Source organism: Scyliorhinus torazame, chromosome 18 (assembly GCF_047496885.1).
Source record: "Scyliorhinus torazame isolate Kashiwa2021f chromosome 18, sScyTor2.1, whole genome shotgun sequence".
Classification (NCBI taxonomy): Eukaryota; Metazoa; Chordata; class Chondrichthyes; order Carcharhiniformes; family Scyliorhinidae; genus Scyliorhinus; species Scyliorhinus torazame.
In genome coordinates this window covers 16,825,456-16,850,784 of record NC_092724.1, presented here as the reverse complement: position 1 = coordinate 16,850,784, position 25,329 = coordinate 16,825,456, and the positions used below count along the sequence as shown (strand labels likewise).

The 25,329-nt window shown below is 50.2% G+C and overlaps 1 protein-coding gene across 1 annotated transcript in view; it reads left to right on the top strand.

The window, feature by feature from the left end:
- LOC140394975 (beta-1,4-galactosyltransferase 2-like) overlaps window positions 1-24,355 on the top strand; it is a 79,975-nt gene extending 55,620 nt beyond the window's left edge. Inside the window, exons 6-7 of the mRNA XM_072482243.1 lie at window positions 16,624-16,728; window positions 21,117-24,355. Of these exons, the coding sequence (XP_072338344.1) occupies window positions 16,624-16,728; window positions 21,117-21,252 (241 nt within the window). The 3' untranslated portion in view covers window positions 21,253-24,355. The remainder of the gene's footprint in view (window positions 1-16,623; window positions 16,729-21,116) is intronic.
- Window positions 24,356-25,329: the final 974 nt, after the last annotated feature.

Genomic DNA, 25,329 nt, shown 5'->3' with positions numbered 1-25,329 from the left:
CCTGTTGACAGTGAGGACGAAAAGATCATTGCCAACGGCTCTGCAATTTCATCTCTTGCTTCCCATAGAATCCTTGGATATATCCCGTCAGGCCCGGGGGACTTGTCTATCCTCAAGTTTTTCAAAATGCCCAACACATCTTCCTTCCTAACAAGTATTTCCTCGAGCTTACCAATCTGTTTCACACTGTCCGCTCCAACAATATCGCCCCTCTCATTTGTAAATACAGAAGAAAAGTACACGTTCAAGACCTCTCCTATCTCTTCAGACTCAATACACAATCTCCCGCTACTGTCCTTGATCGGACCTACCCTCGCTCTAGTCATTCTCATATTTCTCACATATGTGTAAAAGGCCTTGGGGTTTTCCTTGATCCTACCCGCCAAAGATTGTTCATGCCCTCTCTTAGCTCTCCTAATCCCTTTCTTCAGTTCCCTCCTGGCTATCTTGTATCCCTCCAATGCCCTGTCTGAACCTTGTTTCCTCAGCCTTACATAAGTCACCTTTTTCCTCTTAACAAGACATTCAACCTCTCTTGTCAACCATGGTTCCCTCACTCGACCATCTCTTCCCTGCCTGACAGGGACATACATATCAAGGACACGTAGCACCTGTTCCTTGAACAAGTTCCACATTTCACTTGTGTCCTTCCCTGCCAGCCTATGTTCCCAACTTATGCACTTCAATTCTTGTCTGACAACATCGTATTTACCCTTCCCCCAATTGTAAACCTTGCCCTGTTGCACGTACCTATCCCTCTCCATTACTAAAGTGAAAGTCACAGAATTGTGGTCACTATCTCCAAAATGCTCCCCCACTAACAAATCTATCACTTGCCCTGGCTCATTACCCAGTACTAAATCCAATATTGCCCCTCCTCTGGTCGGACAATCTACATACTGTGTTAGAAAAGCTTCCTGGACACACTGCACAAACACCACCCCATCCAAACTATTTGATCTAAAGAGTTTCCACTCAATATTTGGGAAGTTAAAGTCGCCCATGACTACTACCCTATGACTTCTGCACCTTTCCAAAATCTGTTTCCCAATCTGTTCCTCCACATCTCTGCTACTATTGGGGGGGCCTATAGAAAACTCCTAACAAGGTGACTGCTCCTTTCCTATTTCTGACTTCAACCCATACTACCTCAATAGGGTGATACTTCTCGAACTGCCTTTCTGCAGCTGTTATACTATCTCTAATTAATAATGCCACCCCCCCCACCTCTTTTACCCCCCTCCCTAATCTTATTGAAACATCTATAACCAGGGACCTCCAACAACCATTTCTGCCCCTCTTCTATCCAAGTTTCCGTGATGGCCACCACATCGTAGTCCCAAGTACCGATCCATGCCTTAAGTTCACCCACCTTATTCCTGATGCTTCTTGCGTTGAAGTATACACACTTCAACACATCTCCGTGCCTGCAAGTACTCTCCTTTGTCAGTGTTCCCTTCCCCACTGCCTCATTACACGCTTTGGCGTCCTGAATATCGGCTACCTTAGTTGCTGGACTACAAATCCGGTTCCCATTCCCCTGCCAAATTAGTTTAAACCCTCCCGAAGAATACTAGAAAACCTCCCTCCCAGGATATTGGTGCCCCTCTGGTTCAGATGCAACCCGTCCTGCTTGTACAGGTCCCACCTTCCCCAGAATGCGCTCCAATTATCCAAATACCGGAAGCCCTCCCTCCTACACCATTCCTGCAGCCACGTGTTCAGCTGCACTCTCTCCCTATTCCTAGCCTCGCTATCACGTGGCACCGGCAACAAACCAGAGATGACAACTCTGTCTGTCCTGGCTTTTAACTTCCAGCCTAACTCCCTAAACTTGTTTATTACCTCCACACCCCTTTTCCTACCTATGTCGTTGGTACCAATGTGCACCACGACTTCTGGCTGCTCCCCCTCCCCCTTAAGGATCCTGAAGACACAATCCGAGACATCCCTGGCCCTGGTACCCGGGAGGCAACATACCTTCCGGGAGTCTCGCTCGCGACCACAGAATCTCCTATCTATTCCCCTAACCATTGAATCTCCTACAACTATTGCTTTTCTATTCTCCCCCCTTCCCTTCTGAGCCCCAGAGCCAGACTCAGTGCCAGAGACCTGGCCGCTAGGGCCTTCCCCCGGTAGGTCATCCCCCCCAACAGCATCCAAAACGGTATACTTGTTTTGAAGGGGAACGGCCACGAGGGATCCCTGCACTTTCTGCCTGTTTGTTTTTTTCCCCCTGACTGTAACCCAGCTATTCTTGTCCTGTACCTTGGGTGTGGTTACCTCCTTGTAACTCTTCTCAATCACCCCCTCTGCCACCCGGATGATCCGAAGTTCATCCAGCTTCAGCTCCAGTTCCCTAACACGGTCTTTGAGGAGCTGAAGTTGGGTGCACTTCCCGCAGGTATAGTCAGTGGGGACACCGGTGGTATCCCTCACCACCCACATCCTACAGGAGGAGCATGTAACTGGCCTAGCCTCCATCCCCTCTTACCTGACAGAATATAGCTGCCCTGTGGACTAACTAGATCTCCGCCCTCCGACCCTGCTCCCAGTCAGCTACACTTTCTGTAAACTGGCTCTCTTCGCACTCTTTGTGGAAATGTCAGAAACAAAATGAAAGGAGCACCTTACTCCCTCCTCACCTAACTCCCTCAGTCACCAAACTCTCACTATAGCACTCAAAAAGCACCAAATTCAGCACTCAGTGCAAACAAAGTCTGCACTGTAGGGGATCACTTTTATACTGTGAATCTAGCCTCTGAAAACTGGTCTAATCCAATTAACTAATTAACAAGCTCCAGCTGCAAGTGCCTACAAGTAGAAGCCTGTTTAAAGCTTATTGAAAATTCACCTTCTTCTAAACCAAACAGCAACTTTTAAGTTAATTAACTAAATAAAAGAAAGACTAAACTTTAGATAAAAATGAAGCCTTATACTCCCTCGGTCACCAAACTCTCACTATCGCACTCAAATGCACCAAATTCAGCACTCAGTGCAAACTCCACGGTAGCACAGTGGCTTCACAGCTCCAGGGTCCCAGGTTCGATTACCGGCTTGGGTGACTGTCTGTGTGGAGTCGGCACGTTCTCCCCGTGTCTGTGTGGGTTTCCTCCGGGTGCTCCGGTTTCCTCCCACAGTCCAAAGATGTGCAGTTTAGGTGGATTGGCCATGCTAAATTGCCCCTTAGTGTCCTTGGTGTCCACAAAGGTTAGGTGGGATTACTGGGTTACGGGGATGGGGTGGAGGTGTGTGCTTGGGTAGAGTGCTCTTTCCAAGGGCCGATGCAGACCCAATGGGCCGAATGGCCTCCTTCTGCACGGTACATTTATGATTCATAGAATCCCTAGAGCGCAGAAGGGGCCATTCGGCCCATTCAGTCTGCACCGACTCTCCCTAAGAGCACCCTATCTAGGCCCACTCCCCCACCCTAAGTCTGTAACCCCCACCTTACCTGCACATCCTTTGGACAAATTTAGCAAAATCCAGCTAACCTGCACACCTTTCTACTGTGGGAGGAAACCGGAACAGCCGGAGGAAACCCACGAAGACACTCATTAACTGAACTTCCCCCAGCCCAGGAGGACAGATATTCCTGAGCCTCTCAACCTTCCGAGTGAACAATTTCTCCTAAATCAGTCCTAAATGGCAGACTCCTTATCCCATGACTCCTCCAATCCCCCAACCTCTTCCACCCCACCGCCTCCCTTTGCTTAACTCGAGACTGTTCAGCCAGGGTGATCGCATCCCAGTTACTCAGGAGAAGTAACTCCTCAGAATTAGCGTTAATTTAACAATGTCATTTCGAGGTCGTGAGTGTGTTGAATGGGCAGTCACACTGATTCACACTGAGGCTAAACCCAGAGTATGTTATTTGGACAGGGCGAACCAAGCTTCTTTGTAAATCACTGTACCTCCCAAGGTGTCCATGGGGAAGTGCGTTGCACCTGGGAACAAATGGGCAAAAAAAATTACATTTGGAATCTGAGAACATTTGCTCAAACACAGTGTTCTACACTTTGACCTTTTGCGAGCCGGTTCCCTTGATGTTATCGCTGTGATGTTTTTCGGCTATTTATAACACATCGTTCTATATTTGGTACACCTAAACGTTGCAGCTATAAGCTGTGTACTTTTATAAGCTGCAGACGCCCAGTGAAACCGATGACATGAATTAGCAGACGCATTCGGTTTTGCGTGGTGTTGACAGGGTCTGGGAAAGGTTAACATTCTGAATGATTTTGAAGACTATTTTTAATCTCACGATTGGTCTATTTTTAAATGTTTTCAAGGGTGGGGTAAAAAATGTGCCAACAATTGGGTTCATTCCTCCTTTGAAGGCCCAAGCAGACCTGTCGCCTCCCTGAAACCTTCAACCACTGTCAGCCCCACGATTTCAGCGAGGTGATTGGTCCGTCCGCCAATCCCTCGGCCCTCCACCCCCTCTGCCCTTCTTCTTCTCACTGCCTGGACTCCCTCCACCCTCTCCTCCCCTCTTCCCCAGTTTGTGAAAGAAAACCAGTGGTGTCGGGGGCATTTTTCTAGCTCTGCTGGATGTACCCTTTGTTCACTGGTGTTATCAGTGCGTGAGTATCGCCATCATATCTTGCCACATTTCACCCTGTTCACATTCTGTGGATTAGCCTTCTCCTGTGGGGGAGGGGGGGACAGGCTAGAAGGCGGAACCAGGAGAAAAGTCTGAAATCTGAGCATTGGGTCAGTAGGCTAACATCTTCCCGTCTCCTGCAGATCCTGATGAGTCGGGAGGGACTTTTAAATTGTAGGAGAAAGGGGGCAATCTGTATTCCAGATTTTGTAATTGAATTTTAATTCCACAAGCTACTATCGTTACAGAGAAAGCTTTGCTAAAATGAAAATGCTTAGTCATAATACAACATAAACCAGAACTGGGGTTGAAAGATGTTGCAATTGAAGAAATTTGTATGACGTTTTAAACCAACAGTCTCAGAATAATGGGACCATCCTTTAAAACAGAGCTAAGGAGGGGTTTCTTCAGCCAGAGGGTGGTGAATCTGTGGAACGCTTTGCCGCAGAAGGCTGTGGAGGCCCAATGTCTTTAAGATAGAGATAGATAGGTTCTTGATTAGTAAGGGGGCCAGGGGGAACTTCCGGTTGCGGCTATGTGGAGCTAAGTCGCACGTTCGGCACCTCCCGACAGAAATTGACTTTTGGGCTCTTTTTAGGGCCCTTTGTTCGATGGTTCCCAGTGTGGGAAGGTGATAGCAACATTTCCCCGGCACTGTATGGATTGGACCAGGAGTGGAGCGGTGAAAAAAGTAGTTTTGGAGCAGCGAAAAGTGCAAGGGAGGAAAATCAAGATGGCGGCGGGTGGAGACCAGGCAGCGTGGTCGCAGGAACAGCAGGAGTTTCTCCAGCGCTGCTTCACGGAATTGAAGGCAGAGCTGTTGGAGCCGATGAAGGCTTCGATCGACAAGCTGCTCGAGGCCCAGAAGGCCCAAGGGGTGGCAAAAGGCCTCGGAGAACGAGGACGAGATCTTGGGCCTGGCGGTGAAGGTGGAGGCGCACGAGGCTATGCATAAGAAATGGCAGAACAAGTTCGAGGACATGGAGAACCGGTCGAGGAGGAAGAACGTGCGGATTCTGGGTCTCCCGGAGGGAGTGGAGGGGTCGGATGTTGGAGCATACGTGGTCACGATGCTGAACACGTTGATGGGCGTGGGGGCCTTCCCGGGGCCCTTGGAGCTGGAGGGGGCCCACCGAGTCCTGGCGAGGAGGCCCAGTCCCAATGAGCCGCCGTGGGCGGTTCTGGTGCAGTTCCACTGCTTTGTGGACAGGGAGTGTGTCCTAAGGTGGGCAAAGAAGGAGCGGAGCAGCAGGTGGGAGAATGCAGAGGTCCGGATAGACCAGAACTGGAGCGCGGAGGTGGCCAAGAAGAGGGCCGGGTACAATCGGGCTAAGGCGGCTCTGCGTCGGAAGGGGGTGAAATTTGGAATGTTGCAGCCGGCGCGACTGTGGGTCACTTTCAAGGACCGCCACCACTACCTCGAGATGCCGGAGGAGGCGTGGACCTTTATCCAGGCCGAAAAGTTGGACTCGGATTGAGGGTGGGATGGGAGGGGATGTCGAGGGGGGATTGATGTGATTGTTGTGTTTTGGGGGGTTGTTCTGTTTGGTACTGGTTTTTTTTTGGGTGCTGGATGGGGTAGGGTGAAATGGTTCGTAGTGGGGGTTCAGTGAGAGTGTGGGTGTCGGTGGTTGGAAGAGGGGGCCCCATTGGGGGAGAGGGGAGGCCCGAGGTGAGGGAGCTGGAATCAGGCCGTGAAAGGGAGCTGTGTCTGAGGGGGCGGGGCCAGCTTGATGGAAAGCGCGGGGGCGGGGGGGGGTTTCCCACGCTAGGGAAGGAAGGGGTCAGGGGGAGGGGTGATGCTGGAGAGGAGCGCCCGCTGATGGACAGGAGGGGGGGGGGAGATTCTCACACTGGGGAGGTCGATGGAGTGGCGGGAGCGGCTGGGGTCAGCAGGAGTCAGCTGACTTACGGGAATGCTATGGGAGGAGCAACGCAGCTGGGGGGGGGGGGGGGCCTAGCTGGGGGAGGGGGGGTGGGAACTGGGTTGCTGCTGCATTGGCCAAAGGGGAGCTGGAGCCTGGAGAGAGTGTCGGGGCGGACGTCTGCCGCTGGGGGGAACGGAGAGTGCGGGAGGCGCGGGCACGCGGCTGGCCTAGAAAGGGAGATGGCTAATCGGCGCGGGGAGGTGGGGGGGGGGGGCAGCCCCCTGATAACTTGGAATGTGAGAGGCCTGAATGGGTCGGTCAAGAGGGCCCGTGTGTTCGCGCACCTGAAGGGACTGAAGGCAGATGTGGTTATGCTCCAGGAGACGCATTTGAGGGTGGCAGATCAGGTCAGGCTGAGAAAGGGGTGGGTAGCGCAGGTTTTCCACTCGGGGTTGGACGCAAAGAATTGAGGGGTGCCGATTTTGGTGGGGCAGCGGGTGTCGTTTGAGGCGCTGAGCATCGTGGCAGACAATGGAGGTAGGTATGTGATGGTGAGCGGTAAGCTGCAGGGGGTGTGGGTGGTATTAGTGAATGTGTATGCTCCGAATTGGGATGATGCCGGATTTATGCGGCGCATGTTTGGCCGGATTCTGGACCTGGAGGCAGGGAGCTTGATAATGGGGGGGGTGGGGGAGACTTCAACATGGTACTGGATCCAGCATTCGACCGCTCTAGATCCAGGACGGGTAAGAGGCCGGCGGCGGCCAAGGTGTTGAGGGGGTTTATGGACCAGATGGGAGGAGTGGACCATGGAGGTTTGTTAGGCCGGGGGCCAGGGAATTCTCTTTCTTTTCCCACATCCGTAAAGCCTACTCTCAGATTGACTTCTTCGTTTTGAGCAGGGCGCTGATCCCGAGGGTGGAGGACGCGGAGTATTCGGCCATAGCCATCTCAGACCACGCCCCGCACTGGGTGGAGCTCGAGCTAGGGGAGGAGAGGGACCAGCGCCCGCTGTGGCGCCTGGAGGTGGGTTTGCTGGCGGATGAGGAGGTGAGCGGGCGGATCCGGGGGTGCATTGAAAGATACCGAGAGGTGAACGATAATGGGGAGGTGCAGGTGGGGGTGGCCTGGGAGGCGCTGAAGGCGGTGATTGGGGGAGAGCTAATCTCCAATAGGGTCCACAAGGAGGGGAAGGAGAGGAGAGAGAGGGAGAGGTTGGTGGGGTAGATAGGAGGTATGCAGAGGTTCACGAGGAGGGACTGCTCGAGGGACAAAGCCTCCAGGCCGAGTTCGACCTGTTGACTACCAAGAAATCGGAGGTGCAGTGGAGGAAGGCACAAGGGGCGGTGTATGAATACGGGGAGAAAGCTAGCCGGATGCTGGCACGCCAGCTGTGGAAGCGGGAGGCAGTGAGGGAGATTGGGGGAGTTGTGGGATAATGGGGGGAACACTGTGCGGAGTGCGGTGGGAATAAATGGGGTATTTAGAGACTTCTATGAGGGGCTGTATATGCCTGAGCTCCCGACGGAGGAGGGGGGGGATGCGTCGTTTTCTGGACCGGCTGAGGTTCCCGAGAGTAGAGGAGGGGCAGGTGGTGGGGCTTGGGGCACCGGTAGGGCTGGAGGAGCTGACTAAGGGGCTGAGTATGCAGGCGGGGAATGCGCCGGGGCCAGATGGGTTCCCGGTGGAATTTTACAGGAAGTATATGGACCTGTTGGACCCACTACTAGTGAGGACTTTCAATGAGGCGAGGGAGGGGGGGGCCCTGCGGCCCTACCCCCGACGATGTCCAGGGCGCTGATCTCGAAGCGGGCCAAGGGCCGTTTACAGTGTGAGTCGTATAGGCCAATCTCGCTCCTCAACGTGGATACGAAGATGTTAGCGAAGGTGTTGGCTACCAGAATTGAGGACTGTGTTCCGGGGGTGACCCACGAGGACCAGACAGGTTTTGTGAAGGGAAGGCAGCGAAACACCAATGTGCGGAGGCTCCTAAATGTAATCATGATGCCTGCAGTGGAGGGGGAAGCGGAGATAATGGCGGCTATGGATGCGGAGAAGGCCTTCAATAGGGTGGAGTGGAGGTACCTGTGGGAAGTGTTGAGGAGGTTCGGGGAGGGGTTTGTTAGTTGGATTAGGTTACTGTACGAAGCCCCGGTGGCGAGTGTGGCCACAACTCGGAGGAGGTCGAAATACTTTCAGCTGTACCGGGGGACGAGGCAGGGGTGCCCCCTATCCCCCCTGCTATTTACGTTGGCAATTGAACCTTTGGCGATGGCTTTGAGGGAGTCCAGGAACTGGAGGGGGCTGGTCCGTGGGGGGAGGAACACCGGGTATCGCTGTATGCAGACGACCTGTTACTGTATGTGGCGGACCCAGTGGGGGGGATGCCGGAGGTGATGTGGATCCTCGGAGTTTGGAGACTTTTCCGGGTATAAGCTCAACATGGGGAAGAGTGAGCTATTCGTGATACACCCAGGGGACCAGGGAAGGGGGATAGATGAGCTTCCACTGAAGAGGGCAGAAAGGAGTTTTCGGTACCTAGGGATCCAGGTGGCCAGGAGCTGGGGGGCCCTACACAAGCTCAACTTGACGAGGCTGGTGGAGCAGATGGAGGAGGAGTTTAAAAGGTGGGATATGCTGCCACTCTCCCTGGCAGGTAGGGTACAGTCGGTGAAAATGATGGTGCTCCCGAGGTTTCTTTTTATATTCCAGTGCCTTCCCATCCTGATACCCAAGGCCTTTTTTAAGCGGGTCAGCAGGAGCATCATAGGGTTTGTATGGGCGAAAAAGACCCCGAGGGTGAGAAGGGTGTTTCTGGAACGGAGCAGGGACAGAGGAGGGCTGGCGTTGCCTAATCTGTGTGGGCTGCCAATGTGGCGATGATACGCAAGTGGGTAATGGAGGGGGAGGTGGCGGCGTGGAAGAGGCTGGAGATGGCGTCCTGTGTGGGCACGAGTCTGAGAGCGCTGGTGACGGCATCGCTGCCGCTCCCGCCGACAAGGTACACCACAAGTCCAGTGGTGGCTGCGACCCTCAAAATTTGGGGGCAGTGGAGACGCCACGGGGGGGAGGCAGAGGCTTCGGTGTGGTCCCCGATCCGAGAGAACCATCGGTTTGTCCCGGGGAGAATGGATGGAGGGTTCCTGAGCTGGCACAGGGCAGGTATTAGAAGGATGGGGGACCTGTTTATAGGTGGGACGTTTGCGAGCCTTGGGGCGTTAGAGGAAAAATTTGGGCTCCCCCCTGGAAATGCCTTCAGGTACATGCAGGTAAGGGCGTTTGTAAGACGGCAGGTGAGGGAACTTCCGCTGCTGCCAGCATGTAGGATCCAGGATAGGGTGCTCTCGGGGTGTGGGTTGGAGAAGGCAAGGTCTCGGCGATCTACCAGGAGATGCAGGAGGAGGAGGAGCTGAAAGGTAAATGGGAGGAGGAGCTGGGGTAGGAGATAGACGAGGGTACGTGGGCGGACGCCCTGGGTAGGGTAAATTCTTCCTCCTCTTGCGCCAGGCTTAGCCTGATACAATTCAAGGTTCTGCACAGGGCGCACATGACGGGGGCGAGGCTGAGTCGTTTTTTTGGAGTGGAGAACAGGTGTGTGAGGTGTTCGGGGAGCCCAGCAAATCATGCCCACATGTTCTGGGCGTGCCCGGCGCTGGATGGGTTCTGGAGGGGCGTTGCGAGGACGGTGTCTAAGGTGGTGAACACCCGGGTTAAGCCGAGTTGGGGGCTCGCACTATTTGGGGTATCGGACGAGCCGGGAGTGCAGGAGGCGAAAGAGGCCGGTATTCTGGCCTTTGCGTCCCTGGTAGCCCGGCGGAGGATTCTGCTACAGGGGAATGAGGCGAGGCCCCCAAGCGTGGAAGCCTGGATCAGCGACATGGCAGGGTTCATTAAATTGGAGAGGGTAAAATTTGCCTTAAGAGGATCTGTGCAAGGGTTCTTTAGGCGGTGGCAACCGTTCCGAGACTTTCTAGCGGAGCGTTAGGAGGTGGTCAGCAGCAGCAGCAACCGGGGGGGGGGGGGGTACTTTGAGTTTACTACTGTGTTTATTATCGTTTAATGGGGGGCTTGTATATTGGGGGAATACGTGACATAGTACTGGAAAGGGTACTGAAGGATAGGATTTCTGAGCATCTGGAAAGACACTGCTTGATTAGGGATAGTCAGCACGGATTTGTGAGGGGTAGGTCTTGCCTTACAAATCTTATTAAATTCTTTGAGGAGGTGACCAAGCATGTGGATGAAGGTAAAGCAGTGGATGTAGTGTACATGGATTTTAGTAAGGCATTTGATAAAGTTCCCCATGGTAGGCTTCTGCACAAAGTAAGGAGGCATGGGATAGTGGGAAATTTGGCCAGTTGGATAACGAACTGGCTAACCGATAGAAGTCAGAGAGTGGTGGTGGATGGCAAATATTCAGCCTGGATCCCAGTTACCAGTGGTGTACCGGAGGGATCAGTTCTGGGTCCTCTGCTGTTTGTGATTTTCATTAATGACTTGGATGAGGGAGTTGAAGGGTGGGTCAGTAAATTTGCAGACGATACGAAGATTGGTGGAGTTGTGGATAGTAAGGAGGGCTGTTGTCGGCTGCAAAGAGACATAGATAGGATGCAGAGCTGGGCTGAGAAGTGGCAGATGGAGTTTAACCCTGAAAAGTGTGAGGTTGTCCATTTTGGAAGGACAAATATGAATGCGGAATACAGGGTTAACGGTAGAGTTCTTGGCATTGTGGAGGAGCAGAGAGACCTTGGGGTCTATGTTCATACATCTTTGAAAGTTGCCACTCAAGTGGATAGAGCTGTGAAGAAGGCCTATGGTGTGCTCGCGTTCATTAACAGAGGGATTGAATTTAAGAGCCGTGAGGTGATGATGCAGCTGTACAAAACTTTGGTAAGGCCACATTTGGAGTACTGTGTACAGTTCTGGTCGCCTCATTTTAGGAAGGATGTGGAAGCTCTGGAAAAGGTGCAAAGAAGATTTACCAGGATGTTGCCTGGAATGGAGAGTAGGTCTTACGAGGAAAGGTTGAGGGTGCTAGGCCTTTTCTCATTAGAGCGGAGAAGGATGAGGGGCGACTTGATAGAGGTTTATAAGATGATCAGGGGAATAGATAGAGTAGACAGTCAGAGACTTTTTCCCCAGGTGGAACACACCATTACAAGGGGACATAAATTTAAGGTGAAAGGTGGAAGATATAGGAGGGATATCAGAGGTAGGTTCTTTACCCAGAGAGTAGTGGGGGCATGGAATGCACTGCCTGTGGAAGTAGTTGAGTCGGAAACATTAGGGACCTTCAAGCAGCTGTTGGATAGGTACATGGATTACGGGAAAATGATATAGTGTAGATTTATTTGTTCTTAAGGGCAGCACGGTAGCATTGTGGATAGCACAATTGCTTCACAGATCCATGGTCCCAGGTTCAATTCCGGCTTGGGTCATTGTCTGTGCGGAGTCTGCACGTCCTCCCCGTGTCTGCGTGGGTTTCCTCCGGGTGCTCCGGTTTCCTCCCACAGTCCAAAGATGTGCGGGTTAGGTGAATTGGCCAATGATAAATTGCCCTTAATGTCCAAATTGCCCTTGGTGTTGGGTGGAGGTGTTGAGTTTGGGTAGGGTGCTCTTTCCAAGAGCTGGTGCAGACTCAAAGGGCCGAATGGCCTCCTTCTGCACTGTAAATTCAATGATAATCTATGATTAATCTAGGACAAAGGTTCGGCACAACATCGTGGGCCGAAGGGCCTGTTCTGTGCTGTATTTTCTATGTTCTGTGTATGTTCTATAGCTATAAGATGTTTATTTATGTGTTCTTTGGGGCCAGGGGTTATGGGGAGAAGGCAGGAGAATGGGGATGAGAAGCATATTAGCCATGATTGAATAGCGGAGCAGACTCGATGGGCTGAATGGCCTAATTCTGTTCCGCTGTCTTCTGGGAGAAATAATAAAAATCCCTGTGACAACTGGACACCCACACCCGGTGCCCTGTGACCTGATGGTGCAAACATCAGGAAAAGTCTTTCAAACCCCGAGACAGAATTTCTTCAGAGCAAATGGACTAACCCAGGGTCTCCCCTGCCTCAACTATCGGAAGAAACAATGGCTTTGCAATCTTTGTCTCTTTTCCAAACTTTGGGGAAAGAGACAGTCCAAACATGGCAGAAACTGAAAAGCAACAGACATAACAGGAAGCCTGGTGATAGTTGTCTGGGTGTACCTAACTGCCTGGTCAATGATGAATCATCTCAATGGTTACTGCTGACCTTCGAGGTCCTTTCATGTTCAATGAAACAAATTCATTTTCGATAAGAAGCATGATAACCTCGGGAGTGGTTAATGGTCGTAATCATTCCTAGTCTGACTTTGAACAATCAGCCTTTTATCCTTCAATCTCCGCCTCCTGCAATTTTGTTTCTCACTCTTTTGTGTTTCACTCAGTTCTCCCCCCCCCCTTGTTCGCTCTCTCTCTTTCGCTCTCTCTCTTTCGCTCTCTATCTTTCTCTCTTGCTGTCTCTTTCTCACTTTCTCTCTTTCTCTCTCGCTCTCTCTTTCTCTCTCGCGCTCTCTTTCTCGCTCGCTCTCTCTCTCTCGCTCTCTCTTTCTCGCTCTCTTTCTTGCTCTCTTTTTCTCTCGCTCTCTTTTTCTCTCGCTCTCTCTCTCACTCTTTCTCGCTCTCTCTTTCTCGCTCACTCTCTCTCGCTCACTCTTTCTCTCTCGCTCACTCTCTCTCGCTCACCCTTTCTCTCTCGCTCTCTCTCGCTCTCTTCTCGCTCGCTGTTTCTCTCTCGCTCTCTCTTTCTCTCTCGCTCTCTCTCTCGCTTTCTCGCTCTCTCTTTCTCGCTCACTCTTTCTCGCTCTCTCTTTCTCGCTTTCTCTTTCTCTCTCGCTCTCTTTCTCTCTCGCTGTCTTTCTCTCGCTCTCTTTCTCGCTCTCGCTCTTTTTCTTTCTCGCTAACTCTCTCGCTCACTCTTTCTCCCTTGCTCACTCTTTCTCTCGCTCACTCTTCCTCTCTCGCTCGCTTGCTCTTTCTCTCTCGCTCTCTCTTTCTCTCTCGCTCTCTCTTTCTCTCTCGCACTCTCTTTCTCTCTCGCTCTCTTTCTCTCTCGCTCTCTTTCTCTCTCGCTCTTTTTCTCTCGCTCTTTCTCTCTCGCTCTCTTTCTCTCTCGCTCTCTTGCTCTCTCTTTTTCTCACTCTCTTTGTTCTTTGTTCTTTCTCGCTCTCTTTCAGCACCGTGGACTAAATCGCTGGCTTGTAAAGCAGACCAAGGCAGGACAGCAGGCGGGTACAATTCCCGTACCAGACTCCCCGAACAGGCGCCGGAATGTGGCGACTAGGGGCTTTTCACAGTAATTTCATTTGAAGCCTACTTGTGACAATAAGCGATTTTCATTTTCATTTTCTTTCTCTTTCTCTCGCTCTCTTTCTCTCGCTCTCTATCTTTCTCTCTTGCTGTCTCTTTCTCACTTTCTCTCTTTCTCTCTCGCTCTCTCTTTCTCTCTCTTTCTCTCTCGCGCTCTCTTTCTCTCTCGCTCGCTCTCTCTCTCTCGCTCTCTCTTTCTCGCTCTCTCTTTCTCGCTCTCTTTTTCTCTCGCTCTCTTTTTCTCTCGCTCTCTCTCTCACTCTCTCTTTCTCGCTCTCTCTTTCTCGCTCACTCTCTCTCGCTCACTCTTTCTCTCTCGCTCACTCTCTCTCGCTCACTCTTTCTCTCTCGCTCTCTCTCGCTCTCTTCTCGCTCGCTGTTTCTCTCTCGCTCTCTCTTTCTCGCTTTCTCGCTCTCTCTTTCTCGCTCTCTCTTTCTCGCTCACTCTTTCTCGCTCTCTCTTTCTCTCTCGCTTTCTCTTTCTCTCTCGCTCTCTTTCTCTCTCGCTCTCTTTCCCTCGCTCTCTTTCTCGCTCTCGCTCTTTTTCTTTCTCGCTAACTCTCTCGCTCACTCTTTCTCCCTTGCTCACTCTTTCTCTCGCTCACTCTTCCTCTCTCGCTCGCTTGCTCTTTCTCTCTCGCTCTCTCTTTCTCTCGCTCTCTCTTTCTCTCTCGCTCTCTCTTTCTCTCTCGCTCTCTCTTTCTCTCTCGCTCTCTTTCTTTCTCTCTCGCTCTCTTTCTTTCTCTCTCGCTGTCTTTCTCTCTCGCTCTTTTTCTCTCGCTCTTTCTCTCTTGCTCTCTTTCTCTCTCGCTCTCTTTCTCTCTTGCTCTCTCTTTTTCTCACTCTCTTTGTTCTTTGTTCTTTCTCGCTCTCTTTCAGCACCGTGGACTAAATCGCTGGCTTGTAAAGCAGACCAAGGCAGGACAGCAGGCGGGTACAATTCCCGTACCAGACTCCCCGAACAGGCGCCGGAATGTGGCGACTAGGGGCTTTTCACAGTAACTTCATTTGAAGCCTACTTGTGACAATAAGCGATTTTCATTTTCTTTCTCTTTCTCTCGCTCTCTTTCTCGTGCTCTCTCTCTTTCTCTCGCTCTCCCTCTCTCTCCCCATTCACCCCTTGACCACTCTGGCCTCCTTTTCAAGACCCCGGTAAATCTTACCTCCCTACATCTTTTGCCAAGCTTTTGGCCACTCTTTACAATAGCTCCAGCGTTGTCTTGGCAGGTTATGTCTGTTTGCCGCTGTGCTGAGCACCTGAGGATATTTTTCTACAGTTAAAGTGTTATAAAATGTAAGTTGTTGCTAAGTTTTTAAAATTCTTTCATGAGATGTGGGCATCGAAGGCCAGGTCAGAATTATTGCCCATCCCTAATTGCCCTTGAAAAGGTCATGGTGAGCTGCTGCCTTGAACCGTTGCAGTCCATGTGGTGTAGGTACACCCACAGTGCTGTTAGAGAGTTCAAGGGTTTTAACTCTGTGACAGTGAAGGAACGGTGATATATTTCCGGGTCAGGGTGGTATGCGTCTTGGAGCGGAGCTTGCAGGTGGTGGTGTTCCCATATATCTGTTCCCCTTGTCCTTCTAGGGAGTAGAGGTCATGGGTTTGGAAGGTGCTACTGAAGGAACCTTAATGGGTTGCTGCAGTGCATATTGTAGATGGTACACACTGCCACCACTGTGCATTGCTGGTAGAGGGAGTGAATGTTTAAGATGGTGGATGGGGTGCCAATCAAGCGGGGCTGCTTTGTCCTGGATGGTGTTGAGCTTCTTGGGTGTTGTTGGAGCGCACTCATCCAGGCGAGTGGAGAGTATTCCACCCCACTCCTGGTGGTGGACAGGCCTTGGGGAGCCAGAAGGTGAGTTACTCATAGAAACATAAAGATAGGAGCAGGAGGGGGCCATTCGGCCCTTCGGGCCTGCTCAGCCATTCGTCACGATCATGGCTGATCGTCCAACTCAACTTCTCCTCATAACCCTTGACCCCATTCGCCTCAAGTGCCATATCTAGCTGCCTCAATGTCTTGGCCTCAACTACTTCCTGTGGTAATGAATTCCACCGGCTCACCACTCTTTGGAGACTTTGGGAAGTCTCCTCATCTTAGTCCTAAATGGTTTACCCCGAACCCTCAGACTGTGACCCCCCCTGGTCCTAGACACACCTACCATCGGGAACATCTTCCCTGCATCCACACTATCTAGTCCTGTTAGAATTTTATAAGTCTCTGTGAGATTCTCCCTCATTCGTCTGAACTCCAGAGAAAACAATCCTAACTTAGAACATAGAACATTGCAGCGCAGTACAGGCCCTTCGGCCCTCGATGTTGCGCCGACCTCTCCTCCTATGTCAGTCCTGCCATCCCCGGAATCAGCCAGGGAAACCTTCGCCGGAAGCTGTCACAGCCTAACTCCTATTGGGCATGGAACATCTTAGCATAAAGTCTTATTAAATCTCTCTAACCTCCTCCAGGCCCCACAACCCGCTGGGTGTAGTGCGTTCCTGAAATTCCAGCTTTATTCACATCTTCAGGTTTAATCGGTCCATCATTGGCGGCCTTGCCTTCAGCTGACTGCCTCTTAAACTCTGGAATTATGCCCCTAGACACCCTACCTCTCTCTGCTCCTGTAAGGCTCCCCTTAAAATCTACTTCTTACGCCAGGCGTTAGGTCAAAACATTCCCTTTTGCTAGTTAATGTTGTAGATACGCTGCTGTTTGTTGGTGATATTAAAATGAGGCATTATTTCAGACTCTCCAGATCCTTGTATTGAGCAAGTGCTTTGTTCCACTATCCTGTAGGGTGACTATGAGTGGGATGTCTGTTGATCGACCTGACCGCAGTATTGGAAGAACCAAAATGATACGGCACCAAAGAGACAAAGGAAATGAGGTGAACGAGAAAAAGTGAGTCACAAATTGTCCCTTTGTACGCCCAGGGCCAAAGAGAAGCAATTTCAGATGTCAAAAAATTACCTACACAGAGCAGAATGGAGTCATTCATGATTATCAGAGTGGCCGATATTACAAGGGTACAAATATATTTGATGTTTGCATAGAATATACAAGACCATCTATTACCATCTCCGCAACCTCTTGTGTTTTGCTCCCGCCTCACCAGATCTTCTGCTGAATTCATCATCCGTGCTTTTGTCACCTTCGGACTCAACTATTCCAATATTCTCCTCGGTTGACTCTTCTCAATCTCTCTTGTCTCCTTCAAATTTCAAATCACCCATAGCTCCACGGCCCATCTCCTATCCCCCACCAATTTCTGCTTCGTCGCGCTGGCCTTTACTGGCTCGTCATCCAGTGCCCCAACTTTAAAATTCTCTTTTTTTTTTGCATTTATGGTCCATCACCACCTCCTGTGCAGCTTAGGGAGGTTACAGTCTCTCATCTCTCGCACGTACTTTGGCAGCCACACCTTCAATTGTCCACGCCTCACATCCTGGAATTCCCCCTCTAAACCTCTTCAGCTCCTTTTCCCTTTTGTCAGGCCATCCTTCCAATCCTTAGCATTTGGTCACCTCTCCCAAGTATCTCTTCCTTTTGGCTTGCTTTCCAGTTTGGGCTGAATATTTTACATAAAGTGCCTTTGGGCATTTGTCGGCATGGATGCAAATTATTGTTTTAATCATCGTTTTAGAGATTGCCCTGTCGGCGCAGGATTCCCCAAATGTACAGTTGGAGAAATCTAGGCATCGCTGCCAGTGCCGAGTATGTTCTCGTTCAGTGCCTACTTGCACTTTACAAGGCGACACTGGATAGGAAAGGGAGATTGTTTCTTTTGGAAAGCTACTGGTCCAATAGGCACAATCGAACAGAAAAGTTTCTAAATTTCATTTGTGGTGGGTTTTGCGGGGAGATCGCTGCCGGTGTGTTCCTCACTGCTATCTAACCACAATTAGTCACTTTTTTAGGCCCTGGGGAGTTTCTCACCGGTTTAGCCCACACTTAGGATCTGGGGATCACTGGGGATCTGAACGCATTGGCCAAACCTGCTCCTCGGCCATCGGGCCGCCATCTTAAAAGGGTGCCCCGATCTCCAAGTGAGCCTGCGGGTCCCTCATACCCCCCACCCATGTCGCGTGCCACACATATGGACATTACCCCACATCCCTCCCTGTCTTTTCCCCCCCATCCCCAAGTGGTGACACCCCGCAATGGGGTCGCTGACTGCCCACCCCCCCCCCCTTTCAGACCTTCCCAAATGGCCTAATTCTCCTATATCTTATGAACATGTGACCCCCCCCCAACCCATTTCGGGTCCCCCCCCCCTCCCTCCAGGATCACCCCCCCCCTCCCCCAAACCTTCCAGAGGCCCGTTCAGACTCGCCCTGCACCAGCCCCATCTTCATACCTCCCCTCCACCCTCCTTTCATGAGCATTCCCCCCCCCCCCCCCCCCGGCCCTACCTATTGGCGGTGCCAGGTGCCTGTCTTCCAGGAGGAGGGCCAGGGGGGCCACCTTGCACTGTCCCTGACTGCCCAGGGGCCTCCATTGGCCTGTGAAACCATCCCCCTCCCCCCAGGTGACGTTTGTGTGGACCAATACTGAACGGTGCCTGGCTGGGGAATCTCTGGAGAGGCCGGTGAATCCCTGGTGGGTACGTCCAAGTGAGTTTAAAACCTACTTGGGCGTGCACCGTTTGATCACATCCATTGTGGGCGGGATCCTGACTGCACCACCTCGCAAGATCCGGGTAGATCTGGCTGCAGGGAAACCCGCGGGAGACTTCTCGCTGCGTCTACCGGCCACGTTGCGTTCCCATTCGGGCGCAACGTGCCCGATAGATCGCGCCCAATAAAAGCGACTGTCTTTGTTTCAGCTTTCCTTTAGTATTTTTACTCTTCGTTATCTCTGTGTTTTAGCTTTCCACAGTTCTTTCATTTTTCACCCTTTGCCGGTACGGCATACAGAAGCACCCGGAACCTCCCAGCACTTGCGTCCGTGGCATTCCTTGGTCTCACTGTCACTCAGTATCATCGGGGGCATGGATAGGGTGTCATGGCCACGGCCAATGCTGTTCACACGCACTCATTCAAGCAGAGGGCTCGCCAGATACTGAGGGGCTGACTCATTCTCTTCCCATATCCTCCAACAACCAGTCCCCCTGCCTCCTCACCGGAGAGCGGCGCCTCCCTTATTTATTGGCCGCAGATCCATTGGGAGTTGGCCTGAGACAAGGCCGCGAACCCTCTCAGCTGGTGCTGTAGCTAATGGTTGAAACTAACAAAACACCACAAGGTGTTTCATGAGGTTAGAAGGAATCCATTGAAGGGAGCTGAGATTGTGGGACAGGCAGGAAGGTGACGCAGTGGGGTTAGAGTGAAGTTGGCGTGGTTGGGCTGGAAGGAGGTTCTAGAAGACTGCATGATGAAAGTAGGCTTCTCACACATGGCAAGACCCATTCCTGCTGTTGGGTGAATACCAGTGGTGGTAGGACGAGGCCCTTAAGTGGGCATTCATTTTCTACTTCAGAGCCTCAATTGGTGGCCGGGGAGGAAAGCCTTTCACAAGTCTCCCTGCAATGGATTTAATCAGGATAGAGACGAGAGTGACGGAGCCTCCAACCTCCCGCCCGACTAGATGCCGATCTGCCACCAAACGCACCACGGGGGGGGGGGGGGGGGGTGGCATTTAAACTCTGCCCAAAGATTGATGTGGTTAGGATATGGGTGGCACTATAGAACAGTGGTTAGCACTGTTGCTTCGCAGCACCAAGGATCTGGATTCAATTCCCAGCTTGGGTCTGCACATTCCCCCTGTGTCTGCGTGGGTTTCCTCCGGGTGCTCCGGTTTCCTCCCACAATCCAAAGATCTGCCGGTTAGGTGGATTGGCCATGCTAAATTGCCCATAGTGTCCAAAAAAAAGTTAGGTGGTATTACTGGGATAGGGTGGAGGTATCGGCTTAAGTGGGATGCTCTTTCCAAGGGCCGGTGCAGATTCGATGGGTCGAATGGCCTCCTTCTGCACTGTAAATTCTATGATTCAACTACTAAGGAATTTTCACTGTAACTTCATTGTAGTATTATTGTAAGCTACTTGCAACACTAATAAAGATGATTATTATTGGGGATTGTAAAGGAAATAGGGTGTTAACTGTATATCAGTTATGTTGAATTGCATGCAGGTGGAGGGCATCAAATGGAGTTTTACTTGAATGCGTAAAATGAGACACTCCCCCTTGGGGCGTAGCATGTTAAAATATCTTGTGGCTACAGTACAGCATAAAGGTGCCAGAGACTTGAGTTCAGATCTCACTGTTGTAAATTGTGAAATTAAGATCAATATATCTGGCAATTTGTGAGCTTGTACCAGATAAAAAGATACACTTACTGAAAATATGGCCGGTTGAGTTAGGAGGTGTATGCTTCTAATGTTTCACTCAGTAAATAAATTTTTTTTGAAAAAGTAAATAAATATAAGACTGAGTAAAGACAGACTACAACACTGACCTTAACTCACTAGCTTTCTGTAGTGGGTAGAAAAAAAGATTATGTTGAAGAAAAGTATGTTTTGAAACTTGAGGTTAAATTCACTTTATTCAACGTTGCGGGGGAGGCCCCGCAAACTATGTTCATATGTTTTGGTCCTATCCAAAACTGGAGGATTACTGGAAGGAGATGTTTGGGGTAATCTCTGAAGTGGTGCACGTGAAACTGGACCCGGGCCCTCGGGAGGCCATATTCGGGGTGTCGGACCAGCCGGGGTTGGAAACGGGCGTGGAGGCAGATGTTGTAGCCTTCGCCTCGTTGATCGCCCGAAGGCGGATCCTGTTAGGGTGGAGAACAACCTCTCCACCCTGTGCCCTGGCCTGGCGGGGGGACCTGCTGGAATTCTTAACGCTTGAAAAGGTCAAATTTGAACTGAGGGGAAGGATGGAGGGGTTCTACAATTCATGGGCGTTATTCATTTTCGAGAATTGGATCACATCGAACATGAGGGGGGTTGGGGGCTGGGAGGGTTGGGGGGAGGGGGACTGTGTGTGTTAATGGTGACTATGGGTGATTCCTGATTCCTTTTTGTCATTTGTTTATGTTAACATGCGGGCCAATGTCTGGGGTTTTGTGGGAGGAATGGATCGTTGTTATTGATATGGGGATTGACATTACATTTGTTATTGATTATTGTTTATTGTTGGTTGTAAATTTGGGAGAAAATGTGAAAAAGGAGAATAAAAAAAAAAATTTTTTTTAATTCACTTTATTCATAGTCAATGAATGAAACAGTCTAAAAGTGAGTAACTTTCATATCAGCGACTTCAATCCAGTCTTTTTCATCTTTCCAGTTATGCTGTTTATAATCGGATGAAGTTCACACGGAAGCAGGATGGGTATATATCTCTGAAATATTCACTCGTCAAGACAGAAAAAAGTCAACTTTTCACAAAAATAACGGTCGATATCGGAAAGCCTCCATCGTAAAAGAATTGGAATTGTGCCTTTTCTACCTCCGACTGGAGTGGAATTAACCAAAGATGTGTGTGTTGCTGCTGCTTAGGACCACCGCTCGCACATTTAAACGAGAAACCAAGTCATGGGGTTCTGCGACTGAAGTCTCCTCACCTCGAAGGGAACAGTCTCTCTATTTTGCCTCTTCTGTAGATCTGATAGAAGATGGGGTATTGCTGTTGGTTGCTTTTCTCTGGTAATGAGAAGGCTTGTGGGAGTTTGAATAGGTGTGAGCACAAAGTAATGGAGTCTCAGACACGCAAACCACCTCTCTGAATCGGAACAATCTCTTACATTGATTTGCCCACTTTTTCGAATTTTTCTCTTTTGTGGGGGGGCCTGAAGGGGGTAATGAACCATTTGGCCGATTACATATTGTGCAGATTTCTCATTGAAGCAAGGTCTCCTGTATTTGCAGTTTATAACTCCATTCTATATCAGGGGTTAACACCAACTTGAGTCGACCAGAGAAGGAAGGGAATTCCTTGTCCCTTCAGAATCCATATAAACTCTCAGGTATGTTTTTTTAAACCAATGTTTTTTTTTTCCCCCTCCTTGGGCTCATTTTGGGCTTCCGAGCCAATGGATATCATAGATAGCAAGGGAGCTGGTGCTGTCTCCTGCAGTTTGGACAGTTTCTTCACTTCTGAAGACGCGGCCCCATCAAGACTGCCCAACGTGGGGTTGGCTGTTGCAACCAGCACACCAGCGATCCTGCCTCTGTTGCTCTGGAGGAGCTCGGTCTCTAAGGAGGTGCTGACTCCCACGAGTTCAGTTCCACAAGACGCCTGGTATCCTTCAGTGCTTTCACCCAAGTGCCCATATGCGATGTTTGCAACAGCAACCAAGCGCTATTTTAATTCTGGCGCGTTACGGTTGACTCTGATCTGGTCCTCATCCATCCACTCAAGTTGCAGTCACACGGGATTTCCAATCCGAAATCACTGGTCAGGAATCGGGAGTGGGAAAACCCGTTGGATTTTCCTCGATTTGTAGGAACTCTTATGTAACGCTTCTGGCTGAGTGGAATCTACTCGACGCTGATTCTGGCCTCAGTCTCTCACTGGGCAGTGCTGTTCCCAACTGAACCCATCAGTTGAGCACCTTTTAAACTGAGCACTGTTTTTATAAAATGTGTTGCCTGATTTTTTTATTCCATTTGTTTACAACACATTCTGTAAATGGCATCATGTGTACAATCATGAGACTACTGACTCTTGACGCAGCCTTAGTTTTGGCCCTCCACTCGTCCCACCGCCAACGGTTGCCATGACAGCGGCAGATAGGATGGGGCAATTAAAATCTTCTTAATCTTTCAAATAAATTCGCCACCAATCAATTTAGAGCAATACTGTACCTCTGATTGCATTCTATGTTATCAACAGGGATTTCTTCTCTGCTGCCTCTTGTCCATTTTGAATTGTAAAGCTCCATTTGAAACCTGTTTTTTTTTCTTAAAAAGAAAATAATAATTGTAAATGAACCAAAGATCTTTGCAAAAATGTTTAAATTAAAATTACTTGTAAAAGCGAATATTAGTACAACGCACAGTAATGGAGCTAAAACTGGGGGTTTTATAGTGTTTATATAATGAATGATCTGGGGTTGTGATCTTTTTTTAATGGAATTGGTATAGAAATTTATTCTGTTATTATTATTATTATTATTATTGAAAATCAGCCTCCCAGGACAGAACAACTTTGTTGCTGCCCCCGACAGGCTCACTTGTTGCCCTTACTGAAGTAATCAGTCATCCACTTCTGAAACAACATCCAATTGTCCCTTTTCTCTCTCTGCTCTGGTCACGCATGGTCTCAGCTGGTTAAAGGTGTGAGTCGCTGAGTCCACGGAGCTGAAAGGTCCCAGGTCTCACCCTCGCCATCCCCCACTCTGTCCGCGCTGAGGTAGCTTGATATCAGCCAGGATGGCAGCAGGTGCACTGTTTGTCTCTGGATTAGCGGGGGGAATGATCAGTAGCCAGCCAACATTGTGGAGGTTTGTGTATGTGCGTGTGGACATTTGAGTGAGAGCAGGATCTGGACCATCGTTACGTGAAGAATAGTAACTTTGTCACCAACTAGAGTACCCGTGGATGACTACGCCAGCAAGAATCTACGCCCTCAGCAAGGGAGAGAGAATGAATTGAGCACACTTCTCTTTTATGCAAATCTTGTACTCCTGGAGATAAGGGATGCCAGAGCTAAGGTGGGCGGTATGGCAGCACAGTGGTTAGCACTGTTGCTTCACAGAGCCAGGATCCCAGGTTCGATTCCCGGCTTGGGTCACTATCTGCGGAATCTACACATTCTCCCCATGTCTGCGTGGGTTTCCTCCGGGTGCTCCGGTTTCCTCCCACAAGTCCCGAAAGATGTGCTGTTAGGTGAATTGGACATTCTGAATTCTCCCTCTGTGTACCCAAACAGGTGCCAGAGTGTGGCAATGAGGGGCTTTTCACAGTAACTTCATTGCTGTATTAATGTAAGCCTACTTGTGACAATAAAGGTTATTATTAAAGGTGTGGAACATGACCCATTTCAACCTTCCAGCATCAAATAATCAGCTTCAAGAGTAAGACGCAGGGTAAACCTTCTATTAACCTGCTCTCTCCAACATCTGCACAGTGGCCGTTACAGCAATAGTACAATTACCACCATATCCTGTGCCCCTCCCGCCAACCCGATAACTGAAGATCAAATTAGAAACACTTGGAATTGGATTGTGTGTAAATTTAACATGGGGCCCTGTGAACAGGATCATTTGTTCCACATACCTTCAGTCTGCACTGAATCTGGAGTGCTGCAGCCAACTTTCACTAAACTCCTCCCAAAAGAGATAAAGTTGCAAATGTTTTGTCACCCCATGGTCTGCATCGCCACAGCTACATGGTTCGGAGTGATGTCCGTATCCAGGGGTTAATCCTTTTTGATGTTATCCTTTTCGAGAATGCATTGCATGTGGGCGAGGCGACGGGCAGGCCGGTTGGTGGAGCAGGGAGGAAGGTGGTGATGCTAAAGCAGAATATTCTTCAAAGCACCTATGACTGTATCCTTTTTGGAATAAAACTTGAAATGTGTAACTTTCGTGTCGAGTCCCACTTTGATTGTTGGCTGGCAGACATTCTGCAGACTCGTCGATAATCTTTGGCCAGGGAGGGGGGAGGTCACACCCTCGTGGGTGTGAGTCATGTGGTTTGAGACACAAGGGAAATATTATTTCTTTTTGCTTATGAGAGAAAAGTTATTGTTTATTGAGGAAACATTTGCAAAGTGAATTTAATTGAAATTTGTCGAGTATTGTCCTTTCTGTTTGAAACCGCAATCAAGTAGGCCTGAGACTGGAAGGGAAGATTGTGTAGAATGCCTACACTCAGAAGACCTCTGTATGAGAGAGGGCATTTGTGTGTGTGGAGGGGGGGTTAGTTGATTTTTGCAGCTGGTTCCAACTCATTTAAAACTAAAGACATTGCCTCCTAATATACAGCTTTGCCAGCGTAGCTCAGTCAGGAGAGCATCAGATGTTCCAGGGTTCCTTATGAACAGCAGAGTGGCGCAGCAGAAGTATGCTCGGCCCATAACCCAGATGTCAATGGAGCGAAAGCATTCTCTGCTATTTATCAACAGGTCCAGGCAGCGGGCGATCGAGGGAGGGTCATCGCACCCGACTGCCCCGCTTTCATGGCTACATTCGCGACCGGGTGTCCCTGGAGAGGGGGCATGCGGTGTTCCCTGGCACGCTCGATATCTTCCGTGGCCACTGGGCTCCGCATGGGCTAGGGTGCTTTACTGACCCCTTTAATCAAATTTTGGTTTGATGTTTTTAAGCTTCACTTGGGAGTCCTGGTTCAAGATTCTCTTACGGTTAACATGCAGGTTCACTCATAGACACTCATAGAATTTACAGTGCAGAAGGAGGCCATTTGGCCCATTGAGTCTGCACCGGCTCTTGGAAAGAGCACCCTACCCAAGCCCACGCCTCCACCCTATTACCCAGTAACCCCATCCAACAATAAGGGCAATTTTGGAAACTAAGGGCAATTTATCATGGCCAATA